At 47.1% G+C, this 18,735-nt stretch overlaps 1 protein-coding gene across 4 annotated transcripts in view; it reads right to left on the reverse strand.

Annotated features, from left to right (window-relative positions):
* Window positions 1–387: 387 nt before the first annotated feature.
* LOC134983089 (oocyte zinc finger protein XlCOF6-like) overlaps window positions 388–18,735 on the reverse strand; it is a 51,934-nt gene continuing 33,586 nt past the window's right edge. For 3 of the 4 annotated variants that reach the window (XM_063948785.1, XM_063948784.1, XM_063948783.1), the window contains exons 2-7: window positions 15,124–15,244; window positions 14,038–14,220; window positions 13,703–13,826; window positions 13,490–13,587; window positions 13,264–13,372; window positions 388–3,378 (exon numbers count right to left, since the gene is read on the reverse strand). In XM_063948785.1, the coding sequence (XP_063804855.1) occupies window positions 1,877–3,378; window positions 13,264–13,372; window positions 13,490–13,587; window positions 13,703–13,826; window positions 14,038–14,220; window positions 15,124–15,201 (2,094 nt within the window). In that variant the 5' untranslated portion in view covers window positions 15,202–15,244 and the 3' untranslated portion in view covers window positions 388–1,876. The remainder of the gene's footprint in view (window positions 3,379–13,263; window positions 13,373–13,489; window positions 13,588–13,702; window positions 13,827–14,037; window positions 14,221–15,123; window positions 15,245–18,735) is intronic. The other variant, XM_063948786.1, reaches the window with a different exon arrangement.

Raw genomic sequence — 18,735 nt, forward strand, 5'->3', positions numbered from 1 at the left:
ACCGATGCGTTACCTTCTCCCCGTGCTCCGGCCACAGCCTGGTAACGTCTGATGGATCTGCTAGTATATCAAACACAGACGCCCGCCGAAACAGCACTGTATTCTTGGGTAAGCGGTGTCGCGACCCGGCGGAGAGTTGTTGGAGCGACTCTTTCTAAGGTGCATATAAGACGCTGTTTAGAAAGATCACTCAAAAATTAGTAAGCCTATAAAAAAATAAAATGAGAAAGCTTAGGGCTGCTAAAAAACCGCAGCCCTCTGACCATGGTCCAGCTCCTGCCGCACCAAACAAAAAAATTATTTGCCTGAGCCAGCAGGCAAGGATATATGGATGGGCCCGTTGCATCCTGGGAGGCCAGAAAGCTTTGATCGATTGGTGCCAATCTGCTGATGCGCCATCATATCCCATTGTTATCCTGTGGATAACCTGTGGACCCTGCCGCAGAAAATGCATTCCTATTGGCCAAAACGTAAATAAGAGATTTGTATAGGAGTCTGTTCAAGTACCGATGGTTTGGCCAATGGTCTATTTAAGTCCAATGTTCTTTTACATTCGATTTTGCCTTTAGTAAATACCCAAGTTTCAAAATCAAAAGAAAACGGTCAGAAAATCACAAAGAGGATCAAAAGCGACTATTTGTATTCACCCAATGGACTCTACAAGACGTCTGGAGGTATCCTGTAGTATCTGGCATCAGGAGATTATCAGCAAATCCTTCAACACCTGTATGGTTTCAAGGTAGAGCTGTCACACAGGTGCTCAAGTGGAGTAAGAGCTGGTGAGTTTGGAGGCCAGGAGAACATTTTATACTCTTCATGTTCCTCAAACCATTACTGAACAATCCATGCAGTTCGACAGGACACATTATCCTGTGGCAAGAGGCCACATCCATGGGAGAATGCTGTTGCCATGGAAGGATGTATTTGGTCAGTAACGATGTGGTGGTATGCTTCAAATTTAAATGCATATGAATGACTGTACCGAGGGTTTCCCAGAACATTGCCCAAAGCATCACACTCCCTCCATCGACTTTCATCCACAATGCATACTGTCCCATCTCTTTCCTCGGTAAATGGTGTACACATACCTAGTGATCCACATGATGCAACAAAAAGTGGTATTCATATGATCAGGTGACATTTTTCCATTGATCCAAGGAGCATTTCCATTGCTTGCATGCTCATTGCATTTCAAAGCTGGACAGAGGATAGAAGGGACACTGACCGGCTGATGGCTACACAGCCCCATTTGCAGAAGGGTTTCATGAACTATGTGTTGTGCTCCGTCACTCCCATCATGTTCATCAACCGTTTCTGGTATTTGCGGCACAGTAGGCCTTCTGTTGGTTGATACCAGACCGGGTAGACCTTCATAAACTTGTGCATCAATAATTCTTTGCTGACCAACACCCTGTCAGCAGTTGGTGGATTTTTTTCTGCTTGGATTACTGTTGGTAGGTACTCAACACTACTGGCTTTGAGCACCCCACAAACCTTGCCATTTAGGAAAATGTTCTGATCCAGTCATCTGGCAATAAAGATCTGTCCCTATCAAAGTCACCCATCTTTAAACCCGACCATATCTTCTGCATGCAACATGTTGAATATGAGAACCTAACATCAGTGTACCATCTAATATACCACTGTACATACCAGTCTTATGTTGATGACACACTTCACTGACGCCTGAGGATGGTAACTGAATTATAACAGGTTGAGCTTTTAAGTGAGTAAAGCCCTAAAATGCCCTCTAGAAATAAGTGATGCCAATACAATCTGTAAATATATATTCACACCAATGTTTGTTTGTTTTTTCCATTTCCATTAACATCTATTATATTTAGATCATTACTCCAGCCCTGTTTTGTCTATCACCTCACGGTAATGTTTTTTGTATTCCTGTGTGAATTTTCTGATGTACAACAAGGGTTGTTTTAAGTGTAAAACATTTCCCACAGTCAGAACATGGAAATGGACTCTCACCTGTGTGAGTTCTCTGATGTCTGGCAAGATCTGATTTCTGTGTAAAACATTTCCCACAGTCAGAGCATTGAAACAGCTTCTCACCTGTATGAGTCCTTTGATGTCGAAGTAGTATTGATTTCTGTGTAAAATATTTCCCACAGTCAGAGCATGGAAACAGCTTTTCACCTGTATGAATCCTTTGATGTCGAAGAAGTATTGAGTTCTGTGTAAAACATTGCCCACAGTCAGAGCATGGAAACAAGTTCTCACCTGTATGAGTCTTTAGATGTCGAAGTAGTATTGATTTCTGTATAAAACATTTCCCACACTCAGAACACGGAAATGGCTTCTCCCCTGTGTGAATTCTCCAATGTCTTGCAAGATCTGATTTGTGTATAAAACACCTTCCACACTCAGAACATGGAAACGGCTTCTCACCTGTGTGAGTTCTCTGATGTCTGACAACATCTGATTTAGCTGTAAAACATTTCCCACACTCAGAACACAGAAATGGCTTTTCACCTGTATGAGTTTTCTGATGTTTAACAAGCTTTGATTTCTCTGTAAAACATTTTCCACATTCAGAACATGAAAATGGCTTCTCACCGCTGTGATTTTTCTGATGTTTGACAAGAGATGATTTCTGTGTAAAACATTTCTCACAGTCAGAACAAGAAAACAGCTTCTCACCTGTGTGAATCCTCTGATGTATAAGTTTTGATTTCCATGTAAAACATTTCCCACAGTCATGACACAGAAATGACTTCTCACCTGTGTGAGTTTTCTGATGTTTAACAAGTTTTGCTTTCTCTGTAAAACATTTCCCACACTCAGAACATGAAAATGGCTTTTCACCTGTGTGATTTTTTTGATGTCTGACAAGATATGATTTCCGTGTAAAACATTTCCCACACTCAGAACATGGAAATGGTTTATCATGTGTGTGACTTCTCCGATGTCTCACAAGATCTGATTTATGTGTAAAACATTTCCCACAGTCAGAACATAAAAACGGCTTCTCACCTGTGTGAGTTTTCTGATGTATTACAAGTTTTGTTTTCAGTGTAAAACATTTCCCACACTCAGAACATGAAAATAGCTTCTCACCTGTGTGAATTCTCTGATGTGTAACAAGACTGTATTTCCGTGAGAAACTTTTACCACATTCAGAACAGGGAAAATTTTTAGCACTTGTAGGGCTTGTTCCCTGTGGAAAAACATCTAAATTATCAGCAGAACAATCTTTATGACTAGAGGGATCAAATGACGTATCTTCCCTGTCCAACGCTGGATGTATATTTAGTGTAACAGGGTTTTCTCCTGGAGAATCTTGTACGATGTTATCTTCTATTTTAAAATCTGAAGACAAAAGGAGACGTCCCTCCGAGGTATTCCTGCTTCTGCATCCATCTGCTGGAAATAAAATACATATTTTGGAAATAGAATTGTTTTTCTACATTAAATAAAAGTTTATATAAATGGGAGAATTTGTAACAATAGTATTTGTCTGCGCTGTCCTATGGAGAATGGCCCTGCAGCCCACTTCTTGAAAGAGCTCCCTCATGCACTTATAGAAAATATATGTAAAAAAAGGGGTGTGGTATGCTACGTAAATTAGATTTAGGTCGACAGTGTCTAGGTTGACCACTATTGGTCGACAGTAAGTAGGTCGACATGGTTTCTAGGTCGACATGAGAAAAGGTTGACATGAGTTTTTTTTACTTTTTTTGGTGTCGTTTTCTCCGTACAGTGCCCGGGAGCCGCAATTAGTGCACTGTGTCCACTCGCCATGCTTCAGGCAAGGTGCCTCACACCGCTACCTCCGCGCTCGGGACAGGTGACCATTCCCAACTGTAGTCCACGTGGATCGTAAAGTATGAAAAAGTTACAAAATATAAAAAATAATAAAGTGAAAAACTCATGTCGACCTTTTGTCATGTCGACCAATAGTGGTCGACCTACTTACTGTCGACCTAAAGACCAGATCCCGTAAAAAAGTGTACTGCTCCATACTACCTCCAATATTGAATAGGTTAAATGAAATGCATTACTTTATAAATGTGTACCCTATATATCAGAGGTTCCCAAACGCGGTCCTCAAGGCACCCCAACAGGTATATCCATGGCTCAGCACAGATGGTTAAATCAATTTGACTAAGGTGCTAATTAAGTCACCTGTGGCCAAGCATGGATACGTTTAAAACCAGGACCGTTGGGGAGCCTTGAGGACCGCGTTTGGGAACCTCTGCTATATATCAACCGGACTATATTACTGTTGCAAATGAATACAGGTAGTTAAAATAACAGTAAAAACATATAAACAGTAAAACATGTCAAACATTCCAATAAACTGATATAAACAGTAAGGCAATTAATTTAAATATAATCACTAATGTCCTGTCTGCTATGCATTAATTTTAAAGGCCACACATATCAAAACTCTCCGTTATGTATAAAAGACACAGCCCGGGCAGGATATAGGGGGTCATTCCGAGTTGAGCGCACCAAGCAACTTTTTGATGCTGATGCGATCAACTAATCTCTGCCTATGGGGGAGTGTATTTTAGCTTAGCACGGCTGCAATCGCTTGTGCAGCCCTGCTATGCTAAAAACGTTTCACTCAAAACAAGACCAGCCCTGGACATACTTACCCTGTGCGACGGATCCAGCGATGATGGGCACGGCTTTGACGTCACACCTCCGCCCTCCGTTTGCCTGGACACGCCTGCGTTTTCCTTACCACTCCCACGAAAACAACAGCAAACGGTAAGTTGACGCCCCGGAATGCCCTCTTGCTGTCCAACTTCTTGCGGTCGTCACTGCGACTGCTTTCTTCTCTATCAGCGTCGTTGCCCGGCGACACGCATGCGCATTACAGACCCGTTCGCACCGCAGCGGATAACTGCTGTGTGCGAACGGGTCAGAATGACCCCCATAGACCTAAAAATTAACAAATGTCTCTTACGGCACAAACAGTTTGTGAGCAGATTGATATTCCTAAGCGGAATGTACAGATCATACACAGACTTGTGTATAAACCTCTCCTATGCTGGTGGTAATTATCCATAGTGTCCTGCTAACAGAAATATAGCCCCATTCATTCATGAGCCAGCAATAACACACTGCTCCATTCTGCTAGTGTTCTGATAGCACTCGTGGTGTCCTGCTATACAAAGTGTTACCGGCAAGACTCGCGTTTCCCTGCTTCTGGATTCTTGATCTCTGGCTTCAGCCTTTCCTCTCCCAGTCTGTCTCCCAGTGTATTTGCTAGTCCGATGTTGGTGAGCATTTCTTGACAATGCAGTGCTGACAATGAAAAGTGCTGTACCCTAATTGCCGACCTTCACTAACGCGTTTCACCCCAGTGGGCTTCATCAGAGATAGTCAAGTAGATTCAAATAGCCGGCTCACAAACACCAGTCTATTGCTATTCTGCACTTCTATTGGCTCTATAAATATATAATCCTGATTATCATACAACCTAGTTCTTTTGTCACAGGTAAATCCATATGCAGTGCTGTGGCAAGCTTTGTTACATGTATCCAACTTGATTCCTTTTAAATTAGCTATTTATTTACAAAGCAGAAACTACACGGTGGAGTCACATTATTATAACCACCAGCTAATAGCCAGAGTAACCACCGTGTGCAGCATGGACAGCAGCTAGTTGTGCTGAACTGTCGTTTGACACACGTCTGGTAGCCCCCCGGGTTCATTTTGACGGTGAGCTGCTCCACTGTAGCGTGTCTGTCGGCCCTCCCGCACCTTCGTAGCAGACGTTCCCCTCTCAAATCAATGTCACGTGGTGCTCCGTAGTTTCCACGGCGGTTATTCGCAATGGTGCGAATGCCACATAAGACATTGTTACAATATCCTGTTCATCACAATGAGTACACCAGTTATGTTACATATATCTCCCAGAGAAACCTTCTTTGTGGATTAAGAGACCTGTTGCATTAATTAAAATGTACTATTAAGTATATTCCTGACTGTCCCAAAACAGATTGTCTTTGACCAATCAATGGCTGATTACATGGGAAGTGGTTAAAATACGGCCAGTCGGGATCCCAGCGATCACAATACTGACAACGGAATCTCGACATCAGAGAGAGTGTGGGGAGGAGACTGGTCAGATCTCAGGGCTGGTAACACAGTGACATGATGTGAGGGGGAGAGCAGGAATATAATAGGGAATGATGGCTCCTGATGTATGAGATACACCAGAGAGTGTGGGGAGGAGACTGGTCAGATCTCTGGGCTGGTAACACACAGTGACATGATGTGAGAGGGAGAGCAGGCGTATAATAGGGGCTGATGGCTCCTGATGTATGAGATACACCAGAGAGTGTGGGGAGGAGACTGGTCAGATCTCTGGGCTGGTAACACACAGTGACATGATGTGAGGAGGAGAGCAGGAGTATAATAGGGGCTGATGGCTCCTGATGTATGAGATACACCAGAGAGTGTGGGGAGGAGACTGGTCAGATCTCTGGGCTGGTAACACACAGTGACATGATGTGAGGAGGAGAGCAGGAGTATAATAGGGGCTGATGGCTCCTGATGTATGAGATACACCAGAGAGTGTGGGGAGGAGACTGGTCAGATCTCTGGGCTGGTAACACACAGTGACATGATGTGAGGAGGAGAGCAGGAGTATAATAGGGGCTGATGGCTCCTGATGTATGAGATACACCAGAGAGTGTGGGGAGGAGACTGGTCAGATCTCTGGGCTGGTAACACACAGTGACATGATGTGAGGAGGAGAGCAGGAGTATAATAGGGGCTGATGGCTCCTGATGTATGAGATACACCAGAGAGTGTGGGGAGGAGACTGGTCAGATCTCTGGGCTGGTAACACACAGTGACATGATGTGAGGGGGAGAGCAGGAGTATAATAGGGGCTGATGGCTCCTGATGTATGAGATACACCAGAGAGTGTGGGAGGAGACTGGTCAGATCTCAGGGCTGGTAACACAGTGACATGATGTGAGGGGGAGAGCAGGAATATAATAGGGGCTGATGGCTCCTGATGTATAAGATACACCAGAAAGTGTGGGGAGGAGACTGGTCAGATCTCTGGGCTGGTAACACACAGTGACATGATGTGAGAGGGAGAGCAGGCGTATAATAGGGGCTGATGGCTCCTGATGTATGAGATACACCAGAGAGTGTGGGGAGGAGACTGGTCAGATCTCTGGGCTGGTAACACACAGTGACATGATGTGAGGAGGAGAGCAGGAGTATAATAGGGGCTGATGGCTCCTGATGTATGAGATACACCAGAGAGTGTGGGGAGGAGACTGGTCAGATCTCTGGGCTGGTAACACACAGTGACATGATGTGAGGAGGAGAGCAGGAGTATAATAGGGGCTGATGGCTCCTGATGTATGAGATACACCAGAGAGTGTGGGGAGGAGACTGGTCAGATCTCTGGGCTGGTAACACACAGTGACATGATGTGAGGAGGAGAGCAGGAGTATAATAGGGGCTGATGGCTCCTGATGTATGAGATACACCAGAGAGTGTGGGGAGGAGACTGGTCAGATCTCTGGGCTGGTAACACACAGTGACATGATGTGAGGAGGAGAGCAGGAGTATAATAGGGGCTGATGGCTCCTGATGTATGAGATACACCAGAGAGTGTGGGGAGGAGACTGGTCAGATCTCTGGGCTGGTAACACACAGTGACATGATGTAAGGGGGAGAGCAGGAGTATAATAGGGGCTAATGGCTCCTGATGTATGAGATACACCAGAGAGTGTGGAGAGGAGACTGGTCAGATATCTGGGCTGGTAACACACAGTGACATGATGTGAGGGGGAGAGCAGGAGTATAATAGGGGCTAATGGCTCCTGATGTATGAGATACACCAGAGAGCTTGGGGAGGAGACTGGTCAGATCTCTGGGCTGGTAACACACAGTGACATGATGTGAGGAGGAGAGCAGGAGTATAATAGGGGCTGATGGCTCCTGATGTATGAGATACACCAGAGAGTGTGGGGAGGAGACTGGTCAGATCTCTGGGCTGGTAACACAAAGTGACATGATGTGAGGAGGAGAGCAGGAGTATAATAGGGGCTGATGGCTCCTGATGTATGAGATACACCAGAGAGTGTGGGGAGGAGACTGGTCAGATCTCTGGGCTGGTAACACACAGTGACATGATGTGAGGGGGAGAGCAGGAGTATAATAGGGGCTGATGGCTCCTGATGTATGAGATACACCAGAGAGTGTGAAGAGGAGACTGGTCAGATCTCTGGGCTGGTAACACACAGTGACATGATGTGAAGGAGGAGAGCAGGAGTATAATAGGGGCTGATAGCTCCTGATGTATGAGATACACCAGAGAGTGTGGGGAGGAGACTGGTCAGATCTCTGGGCTGATAACACACAGTGACATGATGTGAGGGGGAGAGCAGGAGTATAATAGGGGCTGATGTCTCCTGATGTATGAGATACACCAGAGAATGTGGGGAGGAGACTGGTCAGATCTCTGGTCTGGTAACACACAGTGACATGATGTGAGGGGGAGAGCAGAAGTATAATAGGGGCTGATGGCTCCTGATGTATGAGATACACCAGAGAGTGTGGGGAGGAGACTGGTCAGATCTCTGGGCTGGTAACACACAGTGACATGATGTGAGGGGGAGAGCAGGAGTATAATAGGGGCTGATGGCTCCTGATGTATGAGATACACCAGAGAGTGTGAAGAGGAGACTGGTCAGATCTCTGGGCTGGTAACACACAGTGACATGATGTGAAGGAGGAGAGCAGGAGTATAATAGGGGCTGATAGCTCCTGATGTATGAGATACACCAGAGAGTGTGGGGAGGAGACTGGTCAGATCTCTGGGCTGATAACACACAGTGACATGATGTGAGGGGGAGAGCAGGAGTATAATAGGGGCTGATGTCTCCTGATGTATGAGATACACCAGAGAATGTGGGGAGGAGACTGGTCAGATCTCTGGTCTGGTAACACACAGTGACATGATGTGAGGGGGAGAGCAGAAGTATAATAGGGGCTGATGGCTCCTGATGTATGAGATACACCAGAGAGTGTGGGGAGGAGACTGGTCAGATCTCTGGGCTGGTAACACACAGTGACATGATGTGAGGGGGAGAGCAGGAGTATAATAGGGGCTGATGGCTCCTGATGTATGAGATACACCAGAGAGTGTGGGGAGGAAACTGGTCAGATCTCTGGGCTGGTAACACACAGTGACATGATGTGAGGGGGAGAGCAGGAGTATAATAGGGGCTGATGGTTCCTGATGTATGAGATACACCAGAGAGTGTGGGGAGGAGACTGGTCAGATCTCTGGTCTGGTAACACACAGTGACATGATGTGAGGGGGAGAGCAGGAGTATAATAGGGGCTGATGTCTCCTGATGTATGAGATACACCAGAGAATGTGGGGAGGAGACTGGTCAGATCTCTGGTCTGGTAACACACAGTGACATGATGTGAGGGGGAGAGCAGGAGTATAATAGGGGCTGATGTCTCCTGATGTATGAGATACACCAGAGAGAGTGGGGAGGAGACTGGTCAGATCTCTGGGCTGGTAACACAGTGACATGATGTGAGGGGGAGAGCAGGAGTATAATAGGGGCTGATGGCTCCTGATGTATGAGATACACCAGAGAGTGTGGGGAGGAAACTGGTCAGATCTCTGGGCTGGTAACACACAGTGACATGATGTGAGGGGGAGAGCAGGAGTATAATAGGGGCTGATGGCTCCTGATGTATGAGATACACCAGAGAGTGTGGGGAGGAAACTGGTCAGATCTCTGGGCTGGTAACACACAGTGGCATGATGTGAGGGGGAGAGCAGGAGTATAATAGGGGCTGATGGCTCCTGATGTATGAGATACACCAGAGAGTGTGGGGAGGAGACTGGTCAGATCTCTGGGCTGGTAACACAGTGACATGATGTGAGGGGAGAGCAGGAGTATAATAGGGGCTGATGGCTCCTGATGTATGAGATACACCAGAGAGTGTGGGGAGGAGACTGGTCAGATCTCTGGGCTGGTAACACAGTGACATGATGTGAGGGGAGAGCAGGAGTATAATAGGGGCTGATGGCTCCTGATGTATGAGATACACCAGAGAGAGTGGGGAGGAGACTGGTCAGATCTCTGGGCTGGTAACACACAGTGACATAATGTGAGGGGGAGAGCAGGAGTATAATAGGAGCTGATGGCTCCTGATGTATGAGATACACCAGAGAGTGTGGGGAGGAGACTGGTCAGATCTCTGGGCTGGTAACACAGTGACATGATGTGAGGGGAGAGCAGGAGTATAATAGGGGCTGATGGCTCCTGATGTATGAGATACACCAGAGAGTGTGGGGAGGAGACTGGTCAGATCTCTGGGCTGGTAACACAGTGACATGATGTGAGGGGAGAGCAGGAGTATAATAGGGGCTGATGGCTCCTGATGTATGAGATACACCAGAGAGTGTGGGGAGGAGACTGGTCAGATCTCTGGGCTGGTAACACACAGTGACATGATGTGAGGGGGAGAGCAGGAGTATAATAGGGGCTGATGGCTCCTGATGTATGAGATACACCAGAGAGTGTGGGGAGGAGAGTGGTCAGATCTCTGGGCTGGTAACACACAGTGACATGATGTGAGGGGGAGAGGAAGAGTATAATAGGGGCTGATGGCTCCTGATGTATGAGATACACCAGAGAGTGTGGGGAGGAGACTGGTCAGGTCTCTGGGCTGGTAACACACAGTGACATGATGTGAGGGGGAGAGCAGGAGTATAATAGGGACTGATGGCTCCTGATGTATGAGATACACCAGAGAGTGCGGGGAGGAGACTGGTCAGATCTCTGGGCTGGTAACACACAGTGACATGATGTGAGGGGAGAGCAGGAGTATAATAGGGGCTGATGGCTCCTGATGTATGAGATACACCAGAGAGTGCGGGGAGGAGACTGGTCAGATCTCTGGGCTGGTAACACAGTGACATGATGTGAGGGGGAGAGGAGGAGTATAATAGGGGCTGATGGCTCCTGATGTATGAGATACACCAGAGAGTGTGGGGAGGAGACTGGACAGAGCTCTCGGCTGGTAACACACAGTGACATGATGTGAGGGGGAGAGCAGGAGTGTTATAGGGGCTGATGGCTGCTGATGTATGAGATACACCAGAGAGTGTGGGGAGGAGACTGGTCAGATCTCTGGGCTGGTAACACACAATGACATGATGTGAGGGGAGAGCAGGAGTATAATAGGGGCTGATGGCTCCTGATGTATGTGATACACCAGAGAGAGTGGGGAGGAAACTGGTCAGATCTGAGGGCTGGTAACACACAGTGACATGATGTGAGAGGGAGAGCAGGAGTATAATAGGGACTGATGGCTCCTGATGTATGTGAAACACCAGATAGTGTGGGGAGGAAACTGGTCAGATCTCTGGGCTGGTAACACACAGTGACATGATGTGACGGGGAGAGCAGGAGTATAATAGGGACTGATGGCTCCTGATGTATGAGATACACCAGAGAGTGTGGGGAGGAGACTGGTCAGATCTCTGGGCTGGTAACACACAGTGACATGATGTGAGGGGAGAGCAGGAGTATAATAGGGGCTGATGGCTCCTGATGTATGTGATACACCAGAGAGTGTGGGGAGGAAACTGGTCAGATCTGTGGGCTGGTAACACACAGTGACCTGATGTGAGGAGGAGAGGAGTATAATAGGGGCTGATGGCTCCTGATGTATGTGAAACACTAATTTTAATGTAGAGGGAGAAAGGGGATAGGGAAAACTTGAGAACAGGTGGTGAAATATGATATGACACTGAATGAATTGGAAAAAACCACAGTAGTTTAGAATTTAATCCTTCATTGAAGGATACTATAGCAGTAACTCATGTGGAGGTGCACCCCTGAGAGTAAACACTAGTATACCAAAAAAGAAGAGGAAAAGACTCTCGTTTTTTGGGGGGCACTCATTGAAAAATATTGCATAAAATCTAACTTTTATTAATTAACATTAAAAGCTGTTGCCACCAACCAGGTTGGTGGCAACAGCTTTTAATGGTAATTAATAAAAGTTAGATTTTATGCAATATTTTTCAATGAGTGCCCCCCAAAAAAACGAGAGTCTTTTCCTCTTCTTTTTTGGTATGTGAAACACCAGACAGTGTGGGGAGGAGACTGGTCAGATCTCTGGGCTGGTAACATAACAGGAATATAATAGGGACTGATGGCTCCTGATGTATGAGATACACCAAAGAGTGTGGGGAGGAGACTGGTCAGATCTGTGGGCTGGTAACACACAGTAACATGATGTGAGGGGGAGAGCAGGAGTATAATAGGGGATGATGGCTCCTGATGTATGAGATACACCAGAGAGTGTGGGGAGGAGACTGGTCAGATCTGTGGGCTGGTAACACACAGTAACATGATGTGAGGGGGAGAGCAGGAGTGTTATAGGGGCTGATGGCTGCTGATGTATGAGATACACCAGAGAGTGTGGGGAGGAGACTGGTCAGATATCTGGGCTGGTAACACACAGTGACATGATGTGAGGGGTAGCAGGAGAATAATAGGGGCTGATGTCTCCTGATGTATGAGATGCACCAGAGAGTGTGGAGAGGAGACTGGTCAGATCTCTGGGCTGGTAACACACAGTGACATGATGTGAGGGGTAGCAGGAGAATAATAGGGGCTGATGTCTCCTGATGTATGAGATACACCAGAGAGTGTGGAGAGGAGACTGGTCAGATCTCTGGGCTGGTAACACACAGTGACATGATGTGAGGAGGAGAGCAGGAGTATAATGGGGGCTGATGGCTGCTGATGTATGATACAGACCAGAGAGTGTGGGGAGGAGACTGGTCAGATCTCTGGGCTGGTAGCACACAATGACATGATGTGAGGGAAGAGCAGTAGTATAATAGGGGCTGATGGCTCCTGATGTATGAGATGCACCAGAGAGTGTGGGGAAGAGACTGGTCAGATCTCTGGGCTGTAACACAGTGACATGATGTGAGAGGGACAGCAGGAGTATAATGGGGCTGATGGCTCAGTCTGTACTGATATAATAGGGTGTAGAACAGGCAGTCCTCCAGCTGTTGTAAAACTACATATCCCAGCATGCCCTGACATAGTTTTGCTGTCAGAGAATGCTAAAGTTGTATCAGGGCATGCTGGGATGTATAGTTTCTCAACAGCTGGAGGGCCGCAGTTTGGACATGCCTGGTGTAGAATAAGAGACTGCTGTAGTGACTGAACAAAGAAAATATGTGATTCTGGTCTGTACTTAGTGCGCACTACTCACCTGTGCTGATAGCTGTAAGGATTTCCTCCTCCTTACACCCATGATCACCCCGCACGTATGTCTCTTCTCCCTGTATATCTTCTATTTTAATATTAATCACGTCTTCACCCTAAGTAGACCAAATGCAAACTGAGAGTGAAGGAGAAGATCTGTGTAACACATGTACAACTTCCCTGTACGTCATTTAGTCCAGAGTTAGTTAGATAATTGGTGAGACCCCACCTACCTGACCCTCCTGTGGGATCCTGTGATTCTCCTCTGTATGATCCTGGGGAAAAAGTGGAAGGGGACACCTCTCTGGGGTATTCCTTTTACTGGCTCCATCTGTAGGAGACACACAGTGACTGAGTACAGTGTATATATGTGATTATCAGATGATGTGTATCTAGGTGACCCCATACCTGCTCTCCCTGTACAATAAATGACGGTCTCCTCTTACCCAGTGATGTGAAGGGCCGGTGATTCTCCATCGTCACGTCCTTGTACAGACCCCTGTGTTCCTCTATATACTCCCACTCCTCCATGGAGAAATAGACAGTGACATCCTCACACCTTAGAGGAACCTGACACACACAATGATACAGTCATCACCCAGACACATCCCCTGGTATTACTGTATAATGTCCCATTTCCAGCAGTCACCTCTCCAGTCATCACCCAGACACATCCCCTGGTGTTACTGTATAATGTCCCATTCCCAGCAGTCACGTCTCCAGTCATCACCCAGACACATCCCCTGGTGTTACTGTATAATGTCCCATTCCCAGCAGTCACCTCTCCAGTCAGCAGCTGAATGATCTTGTTGGTGAGTTCCAGGATCTTCTGGTCATTATGTCTCTCATGTATCAGTGGAGACACCAGGATTTGGCTTTGAGGCTTGGTCTGTACTTCTGCCACATGAGGGCGACCGCTGGGTGTCACACACTCGCCTGATGTTTTATGCACCATTGTGTAAGTCTGTGTATTGAGAAAGACACTACCATTGCATATACTTCAATAAATGCTCACCATTCCTGTTAGGCCGCTGTATTAGTAGTAGTGATGGATCTGTGAAACTCCCAGACTCCCTCACCTCCCCAGTCAGGTCAATGTGTGTTAGTAATAGGGATAAGAGTGATGTCACTGTGATACTCCCAGACTCCCTCACCTTCCCATTCAGGTCTCTGTTATTAATAGATATAAGAGTGATGTCTCTATGACTCTCCCAGACTCCCTCACCTTCCCAGTCAGGTCCCTGTGTTAGTAATAGAGATAAGCGTGATATCAATGACACTCCCAGACTCCCTCACCTTCCCAGTCAGCTTCTGTTAGTAATAGAGAGAAGAGTGGTGCCACTGTGACACTCACAGACTCCCTCACCTCCCCAGTCAGGTCCGTGTGTTAGTAATAGAGATGAGAGTGACGTCACTGTGACGCTCTCAGACTCCCTCACCTTCCTCGTCAGCTTCTGTTAGTAATAGAGAGAAGAGTGACGTCACTGTGACGCTCCCAGGCTCCCTCACCTCCCCAGTCAGGTCCCTGTGTTAGTAATAGAGATAAGAGTGATATCAGTGACACTCCCAGACTCCCTCGCCTTCCCAGTCAGCTTCTGTTAGTAATAGAGAGAAGAGTGGTGCCACTGTGACACTCCCAGACTCCCTAACCTCCCCAGTCAGGTCCGTGTGTTAGTAATAGAGATGAGAGAGACGTCACTGTGACGCTCTCAGACTCCCTCACCTTCCCAGTCAGATTCTGTTAGTAATAGAGAGAAGAGTGATGTCACTGTTGACACTCCCAGACCCCCTCACCTCCCCAGTCAGGTCTCTGTGTTAGTAATAGAAATAAGAGTGACGTCACTGTGACACTCCCAAACTCCCTCACCTTCCCAGTCAGCAGGTAGATGATCTCCAGGGTGAGATTTAAGATGTTCTCAGTTATGTGTCTCCTGTCCTTTTCCATCGTGGGAAATGCTCTGGTTCTGGGGGCTGGCCCAAGTTATCCCCTGTAGAACAGAACAAATATATACACTGAGTAAATTGCAGTCTCCTATGTAGGTATGTGGCCTGTGTATTAGGTACCCATAAACATTCTCATGTACCCGGGAAGCACAGATAGTGAAATGGTTAGCATTACTGTCTCACACCATTGTGGTCAGGGGTTTGATTCCCACCATGGTCCTGTGTGGAGTTTGTATTTCTCTTACGCCCTAGAGGATGCTGAGGTCCACATTAATACCATGGGGTATAGACGGGTCCCTTGGGAGCCATGGGCACTTTAAGAGTTTAATAGTGTGGGCCGGTACCACCCTCCATGCCCCTCCTACCAGACTCAATTTCGAAAATGTGCCCCGTGGAGTCGGTCACAGCTAGGGGAGCTCCTACGAGTTTTTTATTTTTATTAAGAGTTAGGTACAGGGAGGCTGCCGGGGGGGGGGGGGGGGGGGGGAGTAGGATCCAACCCTCTGAGGTTAATGGCCCCTATCTCCGCTGACAGAACACTGAGCTCCTGAAGGTGTCGATCGCAAGCCCCTGAAGCGACCGCTCGCTCCTGCCGCCACCCCCTAACAGAGCCAGTGGACGTCGGTGGTGAGTTGGATGCCGGCGCCCCGACAAGCGGGGAGCCGGTTTGAATGGCAACATCAGGATGGGAGCGCAGCGTTGATGCTGTGCTCCGGAGGGCTCAGCGGTACTGTGGTGCGGCGCTGTGAGGGGCGCCCTGGGCCAGCGCAATACCCTACAGATGGGTAATCTAAGCTATCAGTGATGCTGTACTGCTGCTAGCATGCGATACCTCAAGCCAGTATAATCCTTACGAGTGCGGGAAGATGTGCCATTTTAGGGGGCGGAGCTTCTCCTCAGAGTGGATCCAGCACTCACCAGCGCCATTTTCTCCCTGGAGATCACAGATCAGAGACACTGACAGGGAGCGCTGACCCTCCACATAACTCCAGCTATCCTGTGCGGTACCAGGGGGGTTATAGAGGGGGTGGGGGGTGGAAGAGAGTGTTTATTCACATTAAGGACTGGGTAGTCTATTGAGGTTACTCAGTCAGCGCCAGGCTTTTATTATATAAAACTGCCTACTGGGGCGCTGTGTGTGCTGGCTCCTTAACTCTGTGTCTCTCTGAAGGTACTTGGGGGAAACTGTGTCTGACATTTTCCTGTGTGTGTGTGTATATGTTATATATCTCACATTACCATGTCCAGGGACTCTGTCTTGTGCTGTAGCGTATGTATTTTCTCCAGAAGAATCTATTCCATGTACTCAGGACTGCAATATACTGTCTCAGCCCTCTGAATCCGAACCCCAGTGGGTGACTTCTATTAAGGAATTATATATCCCAGATTTTTTCTAGGATTGCTCATAATGAGACAGAAACACAGGTTTTGAAAAAATCTGAAGAGGTTTTGTCGTATTCTGATCCCAATTCTTCCTCAAAATCCCCTGGTATATGCCCAAAAAAGCGTGCTCTTGCCCAGATAATGCAAGCTGACACGGAGACCGACTGACACGGAAGACGGTGATGGGGATATATAGGGGGGTAGGCATCCCTTGCTAAGGGAGTGCAACTCATGATTGAGGCCATTAGGGACATTTTACACATTACTGAGAAAGTACCTGAGCAGGAAGAGGAGGCTTACTTTACAGACAATAAAAAAGCCTCCCTTACCTTCCCTGCATCTAAGGAATAAATGCATTATTTAAAAAATCCTGGGAAAACCCAGAGAAAAAATTCCAGATCCCAAAAAGAGTTTCTTTTCCTTTTCCTGAAGAGGATAGAAAAAAGTGGGAAAACCCCCCTATTGTAGACGCTTCTGTATCTAGATTGTCTAAAAAGGTGGTTTTACCTGTCCCTGGGTCTACCGCTTTGAAAGAGTCGGCAGACTGCAAGATCAACACTACGCTCAAAACCATATACACTGCTACAGGCATGGCGCTAAGGCCCACTATTGCTTGTGCATGGATTTCTAAAGCCATAGTAAAGTGGTCAGGTACGTTACTAGAGGAATTGGATACTATGGATAATAGGATTTTAATACCTACCGGTAAATCCTTTTCTCTTAGTCCGTAGAGGATGCTGGGGACACATCAAGACCATGGGGTATAGACGGGATCCGCAGGAGACATGGGCACTTTAAGACTTTAAAAGGGGTGTGAACTGGCTCCTCCATCTATGCCCCTCCTCCAGACTCCAGTTATAGGAACTGTGCCCAGGGAGACGGACATTTCGAGGAAAAATTATTTATTTTGATTTAAACTAAAGTGAGATACATACCAGCTCACACCTCAAACATGCCGAGCAACATGGCATTCAACCCAACGCATGCAACTGCATGAATAATGACAGCAACAGGCTGACTATAACTGCAACACAACACGTGTGTAACCATAACCAATAACTGCAGATACAGTACGCACTGGGACGGGCGCCCAGCATCCTCTACGGACTAAGAGAAAAGGATTTACCGGTAGGTATTAAAATCCTATTTTCTCCTTACGTCCTAGAGGATGCTGGGGACACTTCAAGACCATGGGGTTTATACCAAAGCTCAAGAACGGGCGGGAGAGTGCGGATGACTCTGCAGCACCGATAGACCAAACAAGTGGTCTTCCTTCGCCAGGGTGTCAAACTTGTAAAACTTTACAAAAGTGTTTGAACCCGACCAAGTAGCTGCTCGGCAAAGCTGTAATGCCGAGACCCCCCGGGCAGCCACCCAGGACGAGCCCACCTTTCTGGTAGAATGGGCCTTTGCCGATTTCGGTAACGGCAATCAAGCCGTAGAATGAGCTTGCCGAATCGTATCACAGATCCAGCGTGCAATAGTCTGCTTGGAAGCAGGAGCCCCAATCTTGTTGAGATCATACAGGACAAACAGAGCCTCCATTTTCCTAATCTTAGCCGTTCTGGCTACATAAATTTTCAAAGCTCTGACCACATCTAGAGACTTCGATTCCTCAAGAGTAGCCACTGGCACCACAATAGGTTGGTTCATGTGAAACGATGACACCACTTTAGGCACACGAGTTCTCAACTCCGCTCTATCTTCATGGTAGATTAAATAGGGGCTCTTGTGAGACAAAGCCTCCAATTCAGACACCCGCCTTGCAGAGGCCAAGGCCAACAGCATGATTATTTTCCAAGTGGCGAATTTCAACTCTACCTTACGTAAAGGTTCAAACCACTGAGACTGCAGGAACCGCAACACCACGTTAAGATCCCATGGTGCCACCGGGGGCACAAAGGGAGGTTAGATGTGCAGTACGCCTTTCACGAAAGTCTGAACTTCCGGAAGGGAAGCCAATTCTTTTTGAAAGAAAATTGACAAGGCCTAAATTTGTACTTTAATTGAGCCTAACTTTAGGCCCGCATCCACCCCTGCTTGCAGAAAATGGAGAAAACGGCCCAGCTGAAATTCTTCCATAGGAGCCTTCTTGGATTCACACCAAGACACACATTTTCTCCAAATACGGTGATAATGTTTCGCCGTTACC

Source organism: Pseudophryne corroboree, assembly GCF_028390025.1.
Source record: "Pseudophryne corroboree isolate aPseCor3 chromosome 3 unlocalized genomic scaffold, aPseCor3.hap2 SUPER_3_unloc_1, whole genome shotgun sequence".
In the NCBI taxonomy this organism is placed as follows: domain Eukaryota; kingdom Metazoa; phylum Chordata; class Amphibia; order Anura; family Myobatrachidae; genus Pseudophryne; species Pseudophryne corroboree.